The sequence below is a fragment of the Takifugu rubripes genome, chromosome 11 (assembly GCF_901000725.2).
Source record: "Takifugu rubripes chromosome 11, fTakRub1.2, whole genome shotgun sequence".
Classification (NCBI taxonomy): domain Eukaryota; kingdom Metazoa; phylum Chordata; class Actinopteri; order Tetraodontiformes; family Tetraodontidae; genus Takifugu; species Takifugu rubripes.
The window spans coordinates 1381172-1404294 of NC_042295.1; the positions used below are offsets into that span (position 1 = coordinate 1381172).

Genomic DNA, 23123 nt, shown 5'->3' on the forward strand with positions numbered 1-23123 from the left:
AACCAGCCGCCTATTAGTGGTCACTCGAACGAGGAAAACGTAGAATGACTCGGCGAATCATCTTCGAGTGTGAGATTTGCCACCAGAATGTAACGTTGCTTCTTTGGTTGACTGAAAGAGGAGAGGTAAAGTGTCAGGCAGGCAGATGGGAGCTCAGAGAAACGTTGCTAAGCTCTGCTGAGTCCTGGAAAAGCAGCACAAATCCCACTCCCAAGGGGGGGGAAAGGTCTCTGCAAACCGGCAAATATAAAACAGGCCGAGCTGGCTGAGAAAGTGAAGCGGCTCTTGGTAGCATCACATGCAGTAGTGTGGAAATTTGCATGGAAAAGGAAAGATTTATTTCCAGGATGTCATTTGTTTCATGTTGTGCGTTACGGTTGTAGTTAATTGGAGTTTATGGCCGTTCCTTCATCAAATCTATAAATAAAACCTGACACAATCCGACCCCGGATGTCAATCACGGCCATGTAAATTCATCCAATACAAGAAAATTCCTGCAGAATGAGGCTTTTTGTTTTGAGTGACCTCTGAGTTTCGTAAGAAGCTGCATTCCGATGTTAGCAGCTTTGCCCCGCCCCCTTTTACTCAACAGCACTCATGCAGTAATTTAAATCCAAAACAGTCCCGAATTTAGAAAAACAAAAGTAAACTAATGAAAATGAAGGGAAATGACATCAGCAATAAACATGTGGTATGTTTAATTATAATTCAGGCAGATGAAGAGCACCATAACATGTTCAAGGTCATGCTGGGTGTGGTTTCTGTATTGTGAATGTTGAACTTATAAAAAAAAAAACCCTTAGAATGACACAAGTGTATTTGCGTAAACACATTTTTCAGCCTGTCTATATGAATGATTATCAACTATAAACACACCACCTCTCCTCCTAACCCCTAAGATAACCCCGAAAGAGCTTGAAACTGGGGCAATAAGAACTCGGCTAAATAAAAGCATCTGTAAGACTGTAGGGAAGCAACTGTCACCCCACGTCACCCTCACGGCTGTACTCACCCAGGAGACTCACTTCCAGGTCTTTTCCCATCATAGAGCTCTCAGTTCAGGCTCTGCCTTTGCTCTACCTACACAGAAAATAGTGAAATATGGGTTTATTCCTCCTCTGTTAAGCATTTCCAATCACCAAACGTGCAGATGAGCTAGCTGAGATGCTAACAAGTCGAGCTTTCTCCCAGGCACAGAACTGTGGAAGATGCCTAGAAATGATGTGCCTCCTTAGCATTTCATTTTTAGCATTTTGTTCACACAGTGCACATGTGTGTGTGTGTGTGTGATCTCTCACCTACACATGCAACACAATGCAAAGCTCTTCAGACCGACGAGAGCGTCCACTCGAAGAACAATCGCGACCCGTCAAACGGGTCGGCGATCAAAAGTCAAGGTAAAGGAAAGCGAGCTGGAAGGAACGTTCCAAGGCACCGGGATTGGGACGCGAGGCCCTGCTTTGTCTCACATGGCGCTCTCATTAGATCATGAGTTATGCTGATGGCCGGGCCCTGCTTCGTGTCAGCACTTCATTCTCTATCTGTTTCTCAGATGCGTTTCACATGAGCGGAGCGTCTCGGTAGAGGCCGCTAACCACCCAGATCCACAAATCAAAGCAAACGGGGTTATCTCCGAGGGCTGAACTATAACCTGATAATAACCATCAGACGCTTGGTTCCAGCCGTGGAGGAGCGGTCCCGGCCTCCAGCGACATGTTTTTGAACCCGAAACACTTGGAACGAGTGTGGGAAAAGATGTGATTTTAAGACGTTATTGGTGCTGGGTTTCACACGTGCACTTTTCAGTATTTGGCCATAGTGGAGTGGCCATTACGCACATCATTTACTTCATTTTACTGAGGCAGGAGTGGGGTTATTTAATGGAAATTTAATTTAAATAAAGGCAAACATTATGCTCTGCATGTAAATTGTGGCTTTTTTCATCAAACATTTTCTCAAAAATGATGTTGAGCGGGCGTCTCGGTTATGGGAATGAAAAATATGGAAATCTTAACGAACAAAATGAGTAGAACCTCAAAATCACTCCACAGCAACACCAATGATTTGAAACATGAATTTTACTAAGAGCGCGTTTGTTGGAGTCAGAGAAGGATACTTACAGAGAAGATGCAGGTTTTGAGGCTGCCTTCACGTGTGAAGTAATAAAATGTTGAATGTTTTTGGTGGATTTAATGGCCGAATGAGAGCAATTCATGGAGGGAGACAGAATTCCCTGAAGAGAGCATCTGCTTATACATCCGTACAATTACTGATGGTTTCTACATGTAAAACAAATCTAAAGCAGTCACAGATCTGGTGGAAGCTTCAGGCTTTAACACGGATGAAGGAGCAGAAGTGGACCGCTTCTGGGACCAACCATATCTGTAAGAGACAAAGGACATTTCTGAAAAAGGAGACACTGAAAGGAGACCAGAACACTTTTACAACGTGAGCCCTTTAGATCTATGTCCTAACGGTAGGGCGGCCATTTTAAAAGTGTCATCCTAATGAAGCCCAGTTTAAACTGGTGATGGATGAGCATCTGCAGGGACCTGCAGCCCATCTGGAAGACATTGGAGGTAGGTCCAAGCTCCTCCGTCCCTACAGCTTTGTGTCTAAGACCCCGTGGAGCCGCGGCGGCGCCCGTCCCGACACGCCAGCCCAACATGCAGCCATCTTGTAAAAACGTGACTCCAAAAATAATCTCCCTCTACTTTAAATATCTCATATCGAGTCCATTAGGGGGTTTTCTTGGAGCCCCATAAAGAGTCAATTAGTGGAGAAGACTGATTGGATGCACGTGCAGGAAAATCCACTGTGGAGGAGTTTGCCATGAGGAGGATGGAGAACGCCTCCGCCATCCAAGTGATCAATCGTGCTATTGATTAGCAGCAGTGGGGAGCGGAAGGGGTTTGTAGACTGGGCCAAAACTGGGCTAAAAACATATAAGGTCATTTTTAATCGGTCCTGATTTGGGAACGTCTTCTGAGCCTTTTAAATGTAAAAGTCATCGAAACAAAACGGCGAAAGACAAAAGAGACAAAAACGTCAAATCCAGTGTGGATTATATACGAGCACGCGCGAGCGCAGAGATTTGATTGACTAATCCTTGGGTTTTGATTGGATATCCCCACGTTATCGAGGGCAGACGGGCACTTCTGACGTGTCGGCGCTTTAAGAAACTGGGCCTGAAAAACTCGCTTCGCTTCATTTTTAATAAACCTCAAACAGACTTTATGAAAATCATTTATTCAGATCCACTCAGGTAAAGCGAAATAATTTATAGATATTCAAATAACTTTCTGTACATGTTAGCGCATTAGCATTAGCGACGATGATATTTTAGGATGGGCTCATTATTGCAAATTGTGTGTTGGGTTTTTTTTTTTTGCATCACCGTGGAGGAATGTGGAGAGAGGCTGGTTTTACTTTAAAACAAACAAACAAATCAAAAACAGAGCGTGGGGGGGGGGGGGGGGGGGGGGGACGGGCAAGCGATGACATCACCGCCCGCCGCCGTGACAATCTGTGTGTTGCATTAAAGGCGCCTCTGCTCGTGCTAATGGCATCTGCACGACCTTTTCTTCGCCCTAAACTACATCATGTGTTGCTGTAAAGACACATGAGATGAGCAGCATGCACACTGTACACACTCTACATCCATCCCTCCATCCATCCCTCCGTCCATCCCTCCGTCCATCCCAGAAACAACCGCTGTGACCGTCGCACTGGACTATAAGTCGCATTTTAGGGGAACATTTATTTGATAAATACGAGACCAACATACATTTCATCTTGAAAGACGATCAAAATAATAACGGATTAACAACAGGCTGAATAGGGTTACGGTATGCTAACGTCCATTAGCATACATTCAGCTACATGACGCACAACAAACTCGGTACGTGTCTGCTTTGTTAACGTAACATACGGTATTAACAGTCATTCAGATAACTAGAACATAAAGAACATCCCAGCTTCCGAAACAACCAAGTCTCATTCCACGTCATTAAGTGTCATTTCTTAACAACTCCGCCAACTCCGGAGGTAGACGAAGCGCCGCTTCCTGTTCCGCGTCGCTTTCGTCAGACCCGTCATCAGTTGCGGTTCCAATTATTCCGGCTTTTTAAGCTACTGGTTCTGTTGAAATTTTAAATTTTCGGTGGTACAGAAGTAGCGGGTACAGGTGCACAAGCCTAGATCGCCCTCTTGTGGTCGTCAGTGTGAAAATAAAAAACGTGAAATTGTCGCTCCGGTGTACAAGTCGCACCTCCTTGCTTTGAAAAAGTGCGACTTATAGTCCAGAAAATACAGTACTCAAACTAGAAAAACAAGTCAAAACTGCACTCAACCCCTCATTCGCTGCTTTTAACGAAAATATTACACTAGTAAGAGCTGTACTTTTCATTTAAAAGTAGATGATAATTGCATCTTCTTGTTCTTGGCCATTACCTTCGATCTCTCCACATCTGTTTCATGTGGCTAGCAACGCGAAACACGTCTTTCTACCGACGAAAGTTCAGCCTACTTCAAAGATTCTAAAAGGGATTTGAATTGCCAACCTGCAACTGTTTTCCATAAAACAGCAATTCCCTGTTAAAGACGGAGAGTTATTGGGCATAAAAGCCTGTCAGAGTTTTATTTCCTTTAATGCACGCTAAGAGTCCCTAGAAAAAGGTCAAGTAGGTGCATTTTCAGCTCAAACCAGAATTCTAGACCCTTAGCAAAGTAAACTTGCTTCCACTCTTCACAGGCTCTTCTCAACAAGGTAAAACAGGAGTTTTATGTCATACATTAATGTATTTTTACATGTTTGCATTATCGTCATGAAACAAACTCAGCAGTACACTTTCACCTGTGCCTGGAGCCTGTTTGACATCTGGCCATGACCCCCCACCCCCACACACACACCTACATTATCTCATCTTTCCTGAGGTCTGTCTCGCTGGACCGATGTTGCCGTGGAGACGGTCGCCTCTGCTTGCCAGCGTCCACCGAGGCGCCATGTGGAACTGCAGCAGGAGGGTGGGAGGAGGAGGAGGAGGAGACAATCAGCCTGAAGGGCTGGAGAATCTGCCCCTGGAGCACCTCTACCCTCTACTGGCTGTAGGATGTCAAACCAAGTGGGGAGTCCCCAAGTGCTGGTCTCATCACAGCGATGAAATGATACAGAATATATCATTAATTAAACATCGCACTCAGATCATTTAAAGGCAGAGAGACTAGATGTGAGACGGTTGTCCTCGGTTAAGTCTGATATTGCCGTGGTTCTGAGCCGGTTTCTCTGGCTGGTGACCCAGTCCGGGTCAAGTATTTAGTCAGGTCCAGTAAGTACGGTTTATTAGCGATGACACGCTGCAGACGGCCACACTCCCCGAAGGAAGGACTATCTCTCTGAAGGTGATTAAGTACTCAAAAAAGGGCAGGGTGAGAGTCATTAACCACTTAAGTTTGTTATATTGCACGCTCTACACAGGTAAAGCTCATTAGGGGATCACAGAAGACACGCAAACGATTGGTCCGACCTGCTCCCTGGGTTACGTTGTTAGTCTCATAAGTGTATTCTAGGTGAGAGGTTAGTTTCATGTCACTATACCAGCAGGGGGTCCAGGCAGATTGACAACAGCTTTGCGCTACAGGGGCAGATTGGGCTTGGTTTATTATCTTAAGCTAACATGTCAATGACACAGTTGAGTAGTCATCAAACGCCGGGACGAGTAAAGAACAACAGAGACGGCCAATTATATTTTAGCGATTATTTCCCACCAAATAATTTCATTTCACCTTCTGTCGTTTACAGTTTGCCGCCCTTAATAGACGCACGTTCTGAAATAGGAGGGAAAATTCAGTATTTCCAGCATTTTAAAGCTTTTTTACTGAGGTGTGCAGATTTGTCGAGTTCGACAGAATTCACAAGTAACCGCGGTGACAGGTGAAGCTGCTCAACACGTGAGAGAGGATTCTCACCCATTTCAGAGTATTTAACCTCCAGTCAGGTCATAATTGTAGTCGAGACTATAACCTCCTACAAACATCAGAATATCAGGGGAGAACGCGAGAGGTGGTGTGAATCCAAAATGTGCTATGAAACACAGAGGAAGTGGCCTAAAGACTGAAAGCAACGGGATTCACATCCTGTTCTCAGCACATCCACACCTGTAGCTACACTATCTCACATCTAGGCTGGCATTTCTCAGGAAAAACTGCGCATCCTCTGGTCTCAGGTCAAATCAGGTGTAAAGCAGGCTTCGTCCTTGCGGCGCAGTTCTGCAAACCTGAACTCCGGGTGTCCTCAGAGCAGGTGTTGCCCAGTGGATTTTCCAGGACAGAAGCCTGTTCCCTGTAAACTGATCGTGCGGTAAGAGGACTAAGCACAGGTAAGAAAGGTAAACTTGGGGATTTAGGCCTTCAGATCTGATTCGAAAGAGTCTTAACAGGTGATTTGTGGCTCATCCCCTCTGGGATTAGGCTGTGACGATCTGGCGAAGCTCGACCATCAAATCAGGTGTCCGCTTAACGCAGTGCAGCCAGGTTGTTCAGGGAGGTGGCTGCAGGACTGGACGCACATCCTGTTAGCGTAGCCGTTTGGAAGGGTATTTAAAGCGCGATCCCATTACGTTGGATTGAAAAGCTCCAGGAAGGATTCCGACAGCAGCGGCACTCAATGGCCGGGAATGTTTACAGAGCGTATGCTAACACGTAGCGGTTTGTTTTTGTCACGTAGGCAATCAGCCACTGTTCCACTCCAATTAAAACATCAGGGAAATCCGCCGAAGACTTCCAGAGGAAAATGAGCTCAGGCCAGGTTGACACGTCCTTCCACCTGAAGACCTTCTCCCCGCCAACATTGGCGCTTTTTCCTGGGACGGTGCAGATTTATTAGTGCCCCCGGGTTCACATTTACATCTCACAGCTGCCGGGAAAATGCCAAGTAATGGAGGAAGAATGCAGGAAACCCACGCGTGTCTCCAGAGTAAAAGCCTTTTTAGAGCAGGACCGAGCTGACTTGTGTGAACGGGCTGTCTGTCCTTTATCATCTCAAGTGTTTGTTTAGAGTTCTGTCATGTAGCCCTTGGCTTCTATCATGAGGTAATGGAGGCCAAACAAGTCGGGCGATTATCATCGGCCAGATCAGGAAGGGTGGGAAGGAGGAGGAGATGTTATCGCATTGATTTGACCTAAACTCATTTGCACCTCCTCTTCTCTTGGACCTCATGTCTCATGTGAGAGGATGACACCTCCCCTTCCTCCGTCTCCCTCGCCCAGACCCCCACGCCTCCTCAAATGAACCTCGGAGCAAATTAGACTTAATGGACTGGATAGGATCTGTTTTCTTTGGGCCTTCCAACGTCCTCCATCCCTGCCCGAGTCGGCTTCTTGTGTGGTTTCTGGGTATCAGAAGAACCTCGTTTTACCTGCCTTTTCTTACTTCCCTCCGTTTCGGTCACCTTTCCCCGGGTCGTGACTACCAGGACTGGAACGAGCGTCACACGAGGAGGCCAGAGTGGAGAATCTGGCGTCCCCGATGGCAGAGATAGCGGGAGCTTGGAGCCAAGGTCTGCTATCACCGGCACTCATCTCGCACAAACACGCACAGGCCAAACAAAGACTGGCAACATTTCTGATAGCACGACCAACATCCTGATGTAATTATGCAGCCAGGAAATTAACAAGACGGCGTGTCTGTTGCTGCAGGAGCATCGAAGCCTCTTTCACATGAGCGAGAGAGGAAGCCAGAGAGGATGGGGGGGGGGGATTTAACCTCTACATCTACCCGGTGACGGTGACGCAGTGCCCTCTTGTGACGGTTGCCATGGCTGCAGGGGAAGCGCTCTTCGGGGTCTGACGGCGTCGGTTTAGGCGACCACAATGGTCACAATGGCCGCTTGATAAATAATTGGAGTTTATGGTTCGGGTTTTGGGGAACCGGAGCTTTCTGGAGAAGATACACGGACGACATTTAGGCGTAAACTATATTTGTGGAAAGAATCATACGTTCTGGTTGACAGATATAACATTGTCGGTTTTCCTGTTGGATTTCTTCCATGTAATATTTATGCTCTGCTTTGATGTTAATAACCCGTTTGTTCCTACTCAGGACATGGCCTGTAAAGAAAACCTGCCGGACCCTAAATTATTTTTACTTACAGCGCCACATAAAAACCGAAACCCCGAGTTGATTCCTTGTTTTTCCTTTGATATTAACGCACACAATCCCTGATTCATCCCGCAGACTTTCGGACTTTTCGGGGTTCTGCTGGGTCTCTAATTTACTGTTGTTAGGTTCTTAATATCGACTGTAAATTATTTAGACAAGACTATCCTTCCGAGGAAAACAGCATCTGTTTCAGCTGCCCCCCCCCCCCCCAAGGCCACATATGTTTACATTTAAGCAAAGAAGCCCTCTGGTGGCTGCAGGAATTATGTTGGGGGCAAAAACAAGGAGGAAGCCATGTGCTGGTAGAACAGAGCCGCAGAACCCGCACAGGGAGCAGAGGCAGCGCGGCGCTGTGGGATCTGACTCACATTTTCCACCAAACCTCAAACCATAAACCCGCTCGAGCCCGGTTGCGTTTGAACCAAGAACTGGACCGGGAGGACCCAAGAAGGTGCCATAATTGACGGCGGCTGCGGCCGAGCTGTCAAATTAGCACCTGGTGAGCACGGGCGTACCTTTGTTGCTTTAATTGGCCCGGGCGGGGAGCGACGTCCCGGGACAGCGAGCCGTGACCGAGGATTAATCTCAGCAAATTAACGAGCTCGCTCGCGTCGCGCTCTTCCCCCGGTGCTTATTTTTCCATTAGTACCCTGTGAGACAGCTGTCAGAGCCACTGAGAGAGCAAACATTTCACTTTTATTTGCACAAACGAGCAAACACGCGGAGCGTCGGGCGGGCAAACACGTGTGCGCGCTAGCACGACTCCAAAGGTGAGAGGCAGACGGCCACGGGCCCGCCGCCTGGGAATTCTATCACGGTTTAAACTCCACTCCCTCGTTTGCTCTGCGGCTTATTCTTGTCGTTCGTGTCAGCGTGTGTGTTCAGCCCGTGTGTGTGGAAGTTTTTGTTCGGGTGACACGAGTGTTTGTTTAGGTGAATCCCTGTGTTTGCTCCGCACGCCGTGAGAGATGACACCCTTGGTGACGTTATTTATTGTTTGGGTTTTGTTTTTGTCAATTGGGCGACAGCAGCGAGCTAAGCTAAGTGACACCTTCCAAAAACAACAACAACACGGGTCATTATGGTCACCGGCGTACTGCTGAATGTATATATGTGCATCACACCGTTAGCTTAAAGTGTCACCTCTGCAAGGGAGCTTTTTTAAGAAAGAGAAACCCCCCGTGGATCCCGTGTGGCCTCTGACACGCAGCAGGCTGGTGTCACAGCAGCGACGGGTTTCAGAACCACTCTGAGGTTGTTTTGGGCTCCGGATCAGCAGAACACACAGAAACTACAGCGACCGTTCTCTCTCCAAGTGTTGTTAAAGGTTAATCCCCGAGGATACAAGTGTTGGCTTAGTCTGATAAATGCTCCCCTTGTGTCAGTATAAACGCCGTTTCCACTCTGGTAATTTCATTAACTCGTTTCAACGTTCTTTTTGTGTACTTAATTTCACTTACAGTAGATGTGTTTGGACAGATTGGCAAAACAAAAGTGATGGACAGAACGATGGCGCTGACTTGTCGTCTCCGGGTAAATTACTCACGTAAGAGAGACGAGCAGGATTCAGCTTAAGAAACAGATGTCTCTTTATTACTGCGGACAAAAGAGACATCCCAGTAAGACCTGGCAACAAAGAGGGCCCTTCACAGCTAATTCACGCGCCTGTCTCCGGGTTAACGTAAGGGAGCAGCGCCCCACACTGTCCAGAATGGGTAGTGCAACCGGGGCAACGTTGGGTCAGGGGGCAACGGGAGACACGAGGAAAAGGTGGGTGACGTCAAAGACAGCGCGAGCTGTCTAAAGCATTATTTATATGCAATAATCATAATAGGAGCAGGATATTTTCCTGATAGGGCGGGATTTTCTCTTATTACTACTTCCTTTATATTCAGCTCATCCATCAGCCGATATGTTGCAGGAATACAAGTGAATCAACTGTAAATCTTGAACTAAGGGATGATTAAGGCCCACACACACACACACACACGCAGCACTTTGCGCATGGCTGTGTTTGGTTGATATTTCACACAGCTGGGATGAGAGTCCATTAAACCTCCTTTTGTGTCTCTGTCAATAACGGTATTTGCGCTCTCATGATCCTGCGGCTTTAGACCCGGTGAGTTATTTGCTGTTGCACCTCTGCCACCTACATGACTGACTGATGTATGGCTTTCCTGGTAAACGGGGATCAACGCGGCAGTTACCGACATGTTTTCTTTTCTCTGCTGCCTTTCATCTCTTCATTCCGCCTCCCAGTTTTACAGCGTTTGAGCAAACAGTGTCCAAACAGAGTCCAAATTAAAGACCTGAATGCTTTCTGGCTACATACATTTTAACCGTCACACATGCTTCTTGCTTTGTTACTGAAGAGGGAACGTGCGTTGATTCCAAAAGTGGAAGATAATTCAGGCTCGGGCTGATTAAAATTAAAAAAAAAAAAAAAAAAAACACTTTAGAGATTTTCTCCAAACTTTGTGCAATTTTCTGTTCTTTGACCCCCGGAGGTCACAAATCAAGGTCACCGTGTTCATCCTGCGGCCCAGGGAAATTCAGCAGCGCGTTTAAAAACACACCATGAAAGCCAATAATTCGGAATTCTGTTCGGAGGTGAGAATTCCAGTTTAAAGAAAACATGAATAACGAAAGATTTACTGAGGGCTGAAATCATATGATGATGGATGAAAAGGAAATATCTGTAAGTTTGGGGCTAAAATCGGTACATACTTAAATACTGTAGAGTCTCACAGGCATCTTGAAGCATCGGTAGCTGGTAAACTGGCAACTACTGTTGTCAAGGATATAAGTGTCTATAGGTTGACATGGTTCCTTAATGTCTGGTCACCTTCTGTATCAGGGCCATTTTATGATTGCTTGAAATTACCATAAAAAGCCAGAATATTCCCATTTCGCTTCGGTTCACAAATGCTTGATGTTGCTAAATCTAAAGGGCCTCGGTTTAATTTTCTCCTGCACGGGTAAGATTTGACTAAGTTTGGCTACTTTAAGAATAATGAAACTGATTACAGCAGCGGCCACAAACCCACATTTAGCTTTCAAGAACACAAAACAAATAAATGACTGTTGGATAAAAACTTTGGGACAACTTTCCAAGAACCAATTTCAGCTGAACTCTAACGAATTCTCTCTTCCGCCCGATTAGCCTGCAAGGTTGGGTTAGACTGGTTGAGGAGGGGGCCCAGTGCCAGATGACCCCCCAACCACATCACAGCCATCAAAGCGAGGCATCTCTCACTGGGAAAACCAACATCCTACCTGCAGAAACAGGCGCACGCACACAATGTGCCCTCACTAGGCCACGCTCTCATAAAAGGCTGCCAGTTGAACGTCGACCAAAAGGGCAAATATTAAAAACAGAGAGCGGCAGAGAGGCTTTTGGAACTGAAGAAACAATGAGTCGGAAAAGCGACTTCAAGTGGCACCTGTTGTGGAGAAGGAGGCTCCTGGACGGGACAAAGGCCGAGCATTATGCTGCTGTTACAAAGCCCAGCTCGGTCTGTTTGCTTTAGAGGTGTTGTCCGGTTGCGCTAGCGGCTATGTATCGCAGGGACGACCGTGGCCTTTGTTCTCCGACACGAACGGGGGCGTCGAGAGCGAGAGCGAGTGGATGCTGATGCGTGACTGAACTCCTGTGCTGATGCCCAGGAGGAGACGTGCCAGCTATTTATTCTACCTTCAGCTACTAACATGAGTGTTTTTAGCTGCGCCGTGACTCCCAAACTCAAATAATGAGGCCACGTGTTACTGACGGTAATAGATCATCTTAAGGAAATCTGTTTTGACAGGTTGAGAGCGAGCAGCATGCCACCCAAATGTAGCAGGCAGTGGAAACGCTCCCAGATCCGTATAAGCTCGGCAGATGTCTCCACGTCCGCCTGTCCACACCTCAGTGTCGACTTTTGAAGTTTGAGTCTCGTGCATTCAGCCGGCGTCTCTTTATAAATGAGAAAAGCTGCCTGAATGCTCAGATGAGAGCACACAGGGAAAGTGGAATCAACCTGTTCAAACAGAGATGCGTTCAGAAGTGTCATTCCCACGGTGAGGTGTGCCGGCCGGCTTTGAACGTGTGATGAGTCAGGGCAAGCTCTCGGCTGTAGCCGTGGCAACAAACACCGAGTGTGTCCTGTTTGGTTTTAAAAGCTCCCGTTCTTAAACGGCCTTGTCTGTCAGCACCCACAGGTTCCACTAAGAGGCCAGAACAAAGCACTTTCCAGTCATTACCCTGCTGGGATTTTTCCTCGGGAGCTGGAATGATTGTGTGAGGTGAAAATAGGTGTGAGGTCATTGAAAGAGAGAGAAAACACCAGTATGTTGTGAGGAATATAACCATTAAGGTGCTATCTCATCCCAACGGATGTCTCCGTGCACCACGAGCCTCCTCTTTTTAGAGCGTCTGAATTCCTCGAAGACGTTTCGACGCACATCGCTCTGTGTATTTGCACAGGACGGGACCACCAACAGCTTTGCCCTCTGGCTCCTCCCACTTCTCAACACGCCTTGTGCTTTCTGACAGCTTTAGTGCCGCACCTTTCACCTGAACTTTGTCAAAAGCGACGGCGATCCATCATTTCTGGGAGAGAAAAGCGAAGCAGCGAGATGAGTGAGAAGTAACATGTTTGATCTGCTGACATATTTGCAGAAGGATTCCCGGGTATAAGAGTGCTTAAGCAAAATATCCGAGGGAGTTTCCAAATATCTGCATGCGTAAAGATTAAAAAAAAAACAACCTCCACCTTTGGAATTGTACTACACACCCTGATATTATTCCTCTTTATTCATAAAACCCGAGGGAAGGCAAAGCCTTCGTCTTGGATTAGACAACAAAAAGCCGCATTACTTGAGCGTCAACATTCGGTGCCAACGTGTTCGTTCCCCTCCATCGTTAACGGCTTCGCACGGCAAACGCTTAATAACGAGGAGCTCAGATCACCGTTGCGGCAAAACTGTAATTAGAGGGGCTAAAACATTTGGTTGTGAAGAGCTAGTGTTTCTAATTCAGACAAAACAAATCACTTTAAGCTCCCTGCCTATTCAGCTGCCACTCCTTTGCTGTCTGCTTATTAAAAATCTTTCCTGCATCCATGACGCAGCAGCTTTCGCCTTCAGTTGGACTGAAAGGCGGTAAAGTCTGTTAACGAGACAAGACGGGAAATGAGAGATTTCCTGACTGGTTGTATGGGATCTTTGGACCTGCTACGTCCCGTCTCCTTCTCCTGGATGCACCAATGTTCGACCATATTCAGGCCTCTCGCTCCCCGAAGAAGGAACAAAATAAGATCACTCATTATCTACTGGACACTGTCGATGCATCGATGGAGCGCTGAGGCCAAATTAAGAGAGAAAACCCCGTGATTTTTTTAATGTTTTCATAAATACGGTGGAGTAGAAACGGAACGGGCTCATGCTTTATAGTGACAAAATAGAACCGGCACAACAGCGGGGAAACTGACAGACGATGAATGGTGATGAACCTCCACTAACATTAACCTCTAAGTAACTAAGTAGTTTAATGGATCACAGTTTCTTATCTCTGTAAGTGTTCTAACATAAATGGGGTAATGTCATAAATGGCTAATTGCCAGACATTAATGCTCTCCTGCTGAGAACTTACAACAAAGTGCACGGCTATGGGAAGACACCAGGCTTTCAGCTGACAAATGGTTGCCACAATCACACTTATAGCCTTAACCAGCTTATGCCATAAGCACACTAAGATGAGCCCAAACAACGGATGTCTAAATCAAGATTATTCAACTTATACAACCACGTAGGCAGATTAGGTGTCTAATTCGACTGACCCTCTGAAACAAATCTGGGTTTATTGACCAAGGAGCTCCAAACCTATGACTCAAGCCAAGTTTTAGCAGCTGCTCCAGTAGACAGATTGCAAAAGATCCTCTATTATCAGATGATCTGGTCAGGAAATCCTTATCAGGCTACCATACGCTTAAAGAAATCAATTTCATTAGTGAGTCGCCAACACGGCTAAAGCTGTTCGTCTTCGTTTCGACTGAACGTCTTCGACGCTAACGTGGACAAAACAACCAAATTATGCCCGATCAGGTTTCAGCAGGTCGCTTTTCATAAGTAATCTCAATAATTGACTCTATGCGCGACACAGGCCGATATATTTCAATATAGCTTCAATATTTGTCTATGTTAGGAGGGAAGAATTTTCTGTTCAATCAATCTGCGTCTCCAGAATTTGTGCTTACAAATACGCACACTTTTACAGCTAAATTTCTCCCCGCAGCTTGAATTATTTAAACATCCCACAGAATTCATTTGGGTGACAAATAGAAAATCGCTCAGATGAAAATAACCCCCTTTAATAGCCGCTGGGGCATAAAAATTGCCTTTTATTAAAGGTCACTTCATCTTCCAATCGGGTCTGTGCTGCAAGAAAGCACATGAACAACACACATGGTGTCTGCGTGCCCTCCTGTTATCGGAGGCTGGAGGGACGAGGGCGATACGTCCTCCGTGCGTATGGATTATGACGGCAGGATTTACAGGCAGGTGTCGCGGGGATGAGGAGCGCCGTGCTTTGGCACACGCAACACAGAGGCGCTTGATGGGGAGCGGGTCTTATGACAACAATGACAAATTGGGATTAACGGGTCGACATGACGATGGTCCGCCGCGGACATTGCGACGCGCTGCTCGCCCACGGCGGAGGGAGGGCCGCCCCATCTGGATGCCGACTGGAGCTCGGGTGTCTGGCGGGAGCTTTGGCAGCAATATGGCGTCTGTCAAATTCCCGTTTGAACGATATGAAACGTATCATGCGAGCGCATCGTGTCAGCATCCGATACTTAAAAAGAAGAAGAAGAAGAAGAAGAAGAGCAGAGAGAAGTGTCCTCCTAACCCCCCTGGATAGAGGGGGGGGGGCTTAGGCAGATTCAAACTGTGATCCAGATGGTCAGAACTCTGAGGCCACGGCACAAACAAGACTATTACCCAAACAAGTTCAGCCACTCCTAATATTGACTGTTTATCAGTGATCATGTGACAGTAGGACCACTGATAGCACAACAACGTTACCAGTAATTACAATCGGCCCCTTAAAGTTCTGCCACATTTATATGGATGCAGGAAGAACAATTATATTTACCTGGCTCAAGTTGTGCAAAAGCTGGAAGAAAAGCACCTAGAATTCAGATCTGAAAGTAACGCAGAGTCTGAAAGTTACAGTTAAATCTGAATTTACCAGTCAGCCAGGGTTAATCTTTTTAATCTGATGGTCACCGAGATAATCCCCACCGTGTTTGGCATTTATGTAAAGTCTCCTGCAACAAAAGGAACCGTGGAGTTGGTGGAGCGCAGCCTTGATTAATGCTGGAATCACACGTTGGTGAGATGTGACGGTTGAGAATTAACACAGCCAGGGCGAAGATTATTGAACCGAGTTTTAAAAAGAAGACACTCGGTTTGCATCCATCAATCAATACCAGTGATGAATCCGCATGTTGTTTGTAATTTACAGCAATAAATGTGAAAAGTCTGGAAATCTGGGAGGGGGGGGGGTGTTTTCTGACTGTAAATCACATTATAGAAACAGAAAAAAATGATAATGAGCTTAAAGGTTTAAGTCATTCAAGAAGATGTTCAGATAAGATATGTGAAGATGAGCCGTGACTGTTTCAACAGTAAATGTGATGGGGGGCACTTTATGAAGGACGTTAATTTAGTGCCCGACGTCATTGGAACACATTAAAAACAGGTTTGTAAAACAAATCGCTGTCACAAATACTGGGTCAAGAAGTATAAAGTAGGGAGAACTGTCATAAGAGAGGCTCAGAGCTTGATTCCAGCCAGTATTTCAGCCACACACTGAGCATTTGGTCAAAGTTTACCTGGTCTCGAGTTGTGTCGGAAGGGTAACGGACCTCTGCTGCGACTACAGCGGCAGGAAGACCAGAACTCTGAGACGAGCAGCCTTTGCACTGCAGAAATGTGGTGACGGAGCCCTCCCCGGGGTTCCAGATGGCGTTATAACCTACAGGGAAGAGAATCAAGAGCTCCTCTCGTGACTGCGAACGCCATAGCGAGTCCCTCCGTTGTTGCCGAGCAACTTGCTTGGACTGCAGTGACGCGTTTGGTACCGTTGATACGACCGTTTCTGACGCACCAGTTGAGCCGCTGCCACAGACGGGCTGCAGAGCAGCTCTTAAGGCCTCCAGTGATGTGAGACTTTGGACCACCAGCAGGGAGTCTTGGGTGTCAGCCGCCGCCGGCCGGCGTCCTGCGCACCGGCAGGAGGACGACGTTCCCGCGGAAGCACTTTGGGTTGTCCTCAGAGTAGCAAAGCATTCCCGCTCATCGATGACGCGACGCAACACGCCTGAAAGGAGAAAACTCAAATTTGACCCAACCGTTACCGGCTTCAGCATCTGAACCGCAGCGTCAGAGCTTTCCTTCGGCCGCAGGAAGCATTTCTGTCACGCAGGATGAACAGTAGAGTCCCCGGAGGCACGGCGGGTCCCCTTTCTGCAACAAAAACAAGTCTGTCTTGGAATAAATAACCAGGAACAAACCTGAAAAACTGCGTTATACAGTACTGCTGGTAGAGATTTAACATTAACAATACTAGAGGTAACTTGGTATTGGAGCATTGTATGGAGCGCCCTATGGGAGGGCTCCAAAGACAGGAAATAACAGAAATCTGTACACAAGGATATAGAGAATAAGTCGACCTTTGTGGACGTTGTTCTGGCCTTTGTTTTTTGGGAAGCTGCTTGACGCCTGCGCTTTTTCGGCCTGCGAGAGCGTCGCACTCTTAAGGCTTCACAGAGACACACGAAGGCCGGTTTTAGTTTACGATTCATCCAGACCGAAGAGCAGTTTAGCAACCAAAATATGTACATCTGACAGTCTCCATCCATTCCAACGCGAGTTCTGAACAGGGGGAAAATGTCTTTTGTCTGTTTTGTGCAACACCTGAGAATGGGAAGCGTTTCGGACCCGTTACCTCTCTTGCTTTCAGGCCCGCCCACCGCTGGACGAGGAGCCTTGTGCAGCCATCCCAGGTCGTCTTCTCCAGGCGTCATGAGGTCAGACCAAGTCATCGTGGAGGGAAAACGCTCTTCTTTAAGAGCCTTCCCTCCCCTCGTGCTCATAGAAACTCTCCCAGTCATTCCATTAACACAGATATTGTCCTGGCGATTCTTTTTGCCAGCTTGTGCCGCTCTACTTATCTCTGCAGCCGGGGCGGTTAGCTGCGGCTCATCTCCTGCTCTGGTCCTCCCTGTTCTCTGCCGGCTGATCTGGATCTGACGGCTCGCCCTCCCTACACACCTCGCCTCCTGGCCTCCACCTGTCAGTGCGGCGTTGTTGGGAAACAGAGAGAGCTAAAGAATAAAGAGGAAGGTGACAAAAGACGGAGAGAAACCTCAAACTTTCCTGTTTACCACGATGCAAACTCGGGCCTTAAATGTTAAACCATCGAAGAGTGTGACCGTTCCATTTCCCAGCAATGTGCAAGTTCAGTCATAGCGCTTTCTGGATGGATCTTTTGTTTTTTTTCTTGTATAATAATCTTATACAAGCCCAATTTCACTGATTCGGGGGTTAAGGCGGAATGAGTATAATTGGAAAAAACAGTAATTCGCAGCCATTACTGCCTTACGGTAATGTGGGGTCTCTATTAAGTGCTTTTAACACACATCCACCGCCCTCTTTGTGCTGTGTTTTGATGATGCTAACGAGCGGTCGTGCACGAATACATATACGAGGGTCTCGGTGAGGCGGCGGTTGATGAGCAAGGCAAGGCCTTAATGGAACACTTGTCTGCTGTGCTTGTCTACACAAATCACACATCGGCCAAGTTTGGGCTGTAATGAGACAAATCCCATCAGTGTAATCATGTTTAATCTCATTTTTCCTGTCTGCTTTAGCGGCGGGAGGATTGTGCATTCAGCATTGCTTGATTAAATGACCGCCGTCCCTCATACAATTAAATATGGGCTTTAAACTGCTGATTATATGTGACGGTCAGAACTAATAAACTGCAGAAGAGCTGATGAATCATAGAAATGATACATGTGGGCTCTACAAATCTGAAAATTAATCTGTAAAATCAGTAGTGTTGCTATGGTAGCTACAGTGCACCATAGCTCTGAGATGCTCATTTATAAGATCTGGTATGGGAAATGGCTAAGAAAAGTCCCGATCGAGCCTGGAGTAAAGATTAGCTAGAGGTTGTTATGTAGCACATTTAACAGTCCTGATCAACAGATCAGTTTTATTATTTTGTAAGTGACGTACTGACTCAATGTGTTTGCAAAATAAACCATGAAGATGTCAAAGAAAACCCAATATATTTAATTAAGGAAATAGGGATGCTTGCAATGAAAGCTGTGCATCAACAAACACAATTTACAACATTTAATGACATAATTCAGGTCCAATCAGGCGTGTTAAAGCAGCTTCATTCTCACACTCAAACTAGAGAGACATCATTAAAGAGCGCGCCGTGATTATCCATTTCTATATGTAAAAAAAAAGAAAAAAGGTTTAAGCATTTTTAATGATTTGTTAAAGCATTCAATCAGCGCCGCCGTTCTGTTTGTAACTGAGGAGAGGAATTAATGGGCTTAATAGGACGTGCTGTCACCCTACATGAGAAGCTGTTCTGAGACGCCTGCGGCCTCGTCGACGCCCTCGCACGGCGAGGAGCGGATGAGGCGGAGCCAACAGAGCGATTTGAGGAAACGCTACTGTAGACCATATCCGAAACATAAAAAAACCCTTCTTTGACCTAATGATAGTGTTGAATCTATTCTGCTGTTATTACGAGAAGTGGCCCTGAAAACTGAACTTACTCCTTATAAAGCCTGTTGGACTGAGCATGTCTTAGGTGCTTAGTTACCTGTTGGGCTGGACGGGACTTTCTGCCTGGACCTGGACACCCTGTGAAGCCACTTGTCTGTCTTTCTGCTCTGGTTATCCACCTGTCCTCCCTCCACACCTTCCTTCTCACCTCTGATTCCTTCCCTCTCTCCCTCTGGCTTCTTTCTCTCACTTTCTGAAACGGGGCTCTCTCCTGTGCAGGAGGCTCCACCCTGAACCTTCTCAAAAGGTTCATCTGAACGGGCCGCAGGACCCCTCGTCCCAGGGGGCGGCTCGGTGGTTGGCTCAGTGTGAGGGCTGCCACCATTGCTCGGATCCTCGAAGAGTTCAGGGGTGAAGAAGATCGTTTCGTCCTCGTCTTCTTCTCCAGCACCGGCGGCTCCGGGCGGTTCGTCTTCCCAGTCGGAGAAGGCTGCTCCTGCGTCAGTTTTCTCCTCTACTTCCCTGAAAGTGTCCGGAACCTCTGGTTTAATCAAACCTGCCTCGTTGTCTTTTGACGAAGAGGTGATCTGTCCCTCTTTGTCCTCAAAATCAGACATTTCCAAAGGCAGGCTGGAGTTTGAGGGTGGTTTTCCTTTAAAGATTGGCTTCTTCAAGCTGGGTCTGACAGGACTGGAGGTGAAAATGGGGTGCACGGCTCTTGCTTTGGGATTTAACAGGGGCGCTGCCGGAGGGGGAATCGGCAACATTCTGGAGCACTCTGCATTTAAAAAGAAAACAGATCTTTACCATCTAAAATGCTCACAAAGCCACGCAACAGTCGCAGGAATTAATACGCATTTGCATATTTTATACACAGCTGAATATTAATTCCCTGTGAGTTTTATCTTCCACCATGTCAGGTAAACCCATCTGGGACTGTTTTGCTGATGCTAAATATAATATTAGCATGCTAATGGTGGTATATTATAAACTCACTGTACCAGTACTAACATCTCCTTGGTTGCTATGGAGAGTGGTTATTCCCTCTAGATGTGTCCAGACTGTCTCAAGTCTTAATTATTACTGTTTTCAATCAAAAGGCTTTAATCATATGGGTTTTCTTCATGTATGAATATAAAATAATATAAAACATTTTTCATACTGCCATTTTCTGGTGATAATGCATTTGCGATGCAGCACAAGTGCACAGCCTTGCTACAACATCGCAAACACTCGGCTAAATCCTTCAGGGACTGTTTAAAAACACGAGAATAACACACGAAGGCCATGAAGTAGAAAACAAGCTTTCACCATGAAACACCAGGGCTGCTGAGGCTGATTTATATAGAAAAATAAGTAAATCTAAATGTGGCCTTACGCTCAGTGTAACCCAAACAAAGGTCAAGGGGAATTAATTAAAAGCAACAGTCCAACATCTGCTCATCAGCTCGCTCCAGCGCCACTCAGGCACGCACAAGACCTTACAGTAATGAGGCAAGCCACTCAACTGATCCCACATCCCCACCCCCAACATCTACTCAACCCTTCCCCGACCACGGGGGAGTGGGGGTAGGTGTGCCGCCCCCGCTCTGCTGCCACCCCTGTCCACCAAACCCAAATCCAACCAGGCTAACAGCTCAACCCCGACGTGACCCCCCAACACAATGGGCGCTCGCCAAGGCGATGAGCAAACCCGGCGTATTTTCTCCGTGGTGACGTCATGCTTGAGGAACAAAAAGACAAAATAATGGTGCTTTTTAACTGTTGCTTGGCTCTGTTCACCTTCGTATCATGTATCTTCCACTCATCTTGTCATATAGTGAGGCCGCATTTGGGAAACAAGTCTATTTCGGCACAATTGATTAATAAACATCACGAATGGGTGGGAGCAAAGTATCTTGTCCTTCACATGGACAGGCCTCTGAAACTGAGGCTACTTTCTGCTTAACATATTAGCTGGTAATGTTTTGATGCTATGAACAAATAGTGGTTGGGATAATTGCACTCAGCTCACCTGCATTTTCAACTTCTCCAGACTTAACCTGCGTGTGAGGGACGATGTTGGACACAGAGTGTGCTGCATCCTGCTGGGGTGCAGGCGTTTCCACAAGTGACGCTGTGGAACAAGGTTCTGCCGCCTGGTCCTCCACAGTTACACACACGTGACTGTGTGGAGAGGCTGCAGTTGAGCTGGAGGTCCGAGCGTCTGCCGGAATCAACGCCACCTTCTGCTGCTCCCGGGAGAACGCTCCCAGCGACTGCATGGCATTGCTGAAGGTGTCGTGGTGCTGGACGAGCTGACGGACCCATTTTGACAGACCTGAGTGCAAACACAAGCCAACCGGTAGAGTTTACAGTGGATGACTACTGCCACCTGCTGTTCACACTCAGTATTACTCAGACTCGTTCGGACCGGCAGGCAACAATTACCTGTGATGTATTTATTTGGGTTGTTTTTGTAGCGGTCATCGACCAAGATCAGCGCGCCCCAGTCGTTCCTGTGGCGGATGCACCTGCGACACGACGGTTCGGGGGTTGAAAAGTTAGAACACACAAGTCGTATACTTTCAAAACATTCATGGGTTGAGCTTCACCTCCCCAGGGCCTGGTTAAGAGCTCTGTAGGCCTGGATCTCGTACCAACGATGCCCCGAGAGAAGACCTCTGGACTTGGCGTGCTGGTCGTTGTACTTCATCTTCAGTTCCACCTGAAATTACAGACCGGTGGATTTAAAGACTGGTAGCGCATCTTTGATAAGCTGCTTATTGGTTTACCAATAGAAATCTCACTGAAGACCTGCGGAGGCCTGTTACACAGCTGTCCTTTCAGACAGATGTGTTCAGCGAGGGGGGGCTGAACCGAGGCCACGGAGGGGGTGGCCGGAGGTCGGGGTGGGCGAGCGAGGCGACACGAAACATCCCTGCACAAAAATGCCAAGGAAGCATCCATCCATTTGCATCTGTCGCTGCTGATTTTAGCGCTAACCTTTCAGCATTGACAAGTGAAAAGTTCAGTTACCGTCTGACGGGATGCCATGCGGGGCAGGCCGCTGAACGGGGCTTTAACTGCTTCTGACAGGGACCATGTGTTCGCCCTGAGCCACCAAACGCAGAGCCGTGGCAGGTACAACCTGCTCCCTCGCGCGCGTCACGCAATGCCACTGTGGCCTGACTGGGCCCGTGTACACAAACAAACAAGTGAAGTCACAAGAAATCCTAAATGTCACCCCCAAAGTTGGACCATGACTAATGACACCTCACCTGGGGGAGCGTGCAGATAAACGCGAAACACCTGCCGCCAAGAAAACGCCACAGAGAGGCTTTGAGACGGCATCGGCCGGGATATTTGAGAATTCTGAATCTGCAGAAGACCATATTAAGGCCGTCTGCCGCCGCCGCCGCCGCGCAGGAAGTCTTGGTCGATGCTGCTGGCTGGCTGGCGAGATGTTTGCCAACGTATGAGACACCAGAACGGTAAAGAATCCACTTCTTAAGACACAGCAAGAGCAGAAAGGCCAGTAGCCTCCAGCCTGGCAGTGTCATCTAAATCCAATCACAGTCTGTTTCAGCGTGTGAGGCCATCGCGTCCCCGGTCTGCACCATGTCGCCGTCCGATCTAACATGACAGCTTGCATATGTGAAAAAGCCAATTCTGGCTGCTAGCAAATGTCGCAAATGTGCAAGAAACCACAAGCTTGAAGGGATTCGTTAAAATGTCAAGAGATCACTCGCTTCCTCTACAGCTACCTGCATATCCCCGAAAACATAGATTTGACCACTAGGGATGCTTCGCAGCTGAGCGCTTCCATTTTATATTTTGCGCCGTGTGTGTGTGGACGTGCACGTCAGTGTCAGCGCGCGCGCCCCTGGCAGTCCGGGACATCTTGTGCCTGTCACTGAGATTGCTGAGCGCCTCGTCTGCCACGTAAAGGCTGGGATGACAGCCGAGCGGCGCGTTTTCAAGAGTGCGCGTTTATGTGTACCGGGCCATCGCGGCGTCCCCGAACCCGCTCGCGGATCGGCTCGCACCACCGCTCACGTGGAATTCGACATACCTGCGCAGTGTCCGTGTCCGAGAAAAACAGTAGCACAATAAAAGGGACACGTTGCACGTTTGATAATCACATATCTGCTTTGGTCGCATCTATGGAGATCTGTAGTCCTCTTTAATT

General features: G+C 47.3%; 1 protein-coding gene across 6 annotated transcripts in view; it reads right to left on the bottom strand.

Annotated features, from left to right (window-relative positions):
• brip1 (BRCA1 interacting helicase 1) overlaps nucleotides 1-23123 on the bottom strand; it is a 59060-nt gene that overhangs the window by 19063 nt on the left and 16874 nt on the right. The window contains exons 17-27 of one of the 6 annotated variants that reach the window (XM_029843684.1): nucleotides 21547-21659; nucleotides 21383-21465; nucleotides 20967-21272; nucleotides 19050-19730; nucleotides 17151-17495; nucleotides 17045-17077; nucleotides 16876-16964; nucleotides 16597-16669; nucleotides 16311-16523; nucleotides 16036-16178; nucleotides 50-2382 (exon numbers count right to left, since the gene is read on the bottom strand). In XM_029843684.1, coding sequence (XP_029699544.1) covers nucleotides 2326-2382; nucleotides 16036-16178; nucleotides 16311-16523; nucleotides 16597-16669; nucleotides 16876-16964; nucleotides 17045-17077; nucleotides 17151-17495; nucleotides 19050-19730; nucleotides 20967-21272; nucleotides 21383-21465; nucleotides 21547-21659 — 2136 coding nt within the window. In that variant the 3' untranslated portion in view covers nucleotides 50-2325. Of the gene's footprint in view, nucleotides 1-49; nucleotides 2383-16035; nucleotides 16179-16310; nucleotides 16670-16875; nucleotides 16965-17044; nucleotides 17078-17150; nucleotides 17530-19049; nucleotides 19731-20966; nucleotides 21273-21382; nucleotides 21466-21546; nucleotides 21660-23123 lie in introns of those variants that run through there. The other 5 variants (XM_029843682.1, XM_029843683.1, XM_029843686.1 and 2 more) reach the window with 5 other exon arrangements.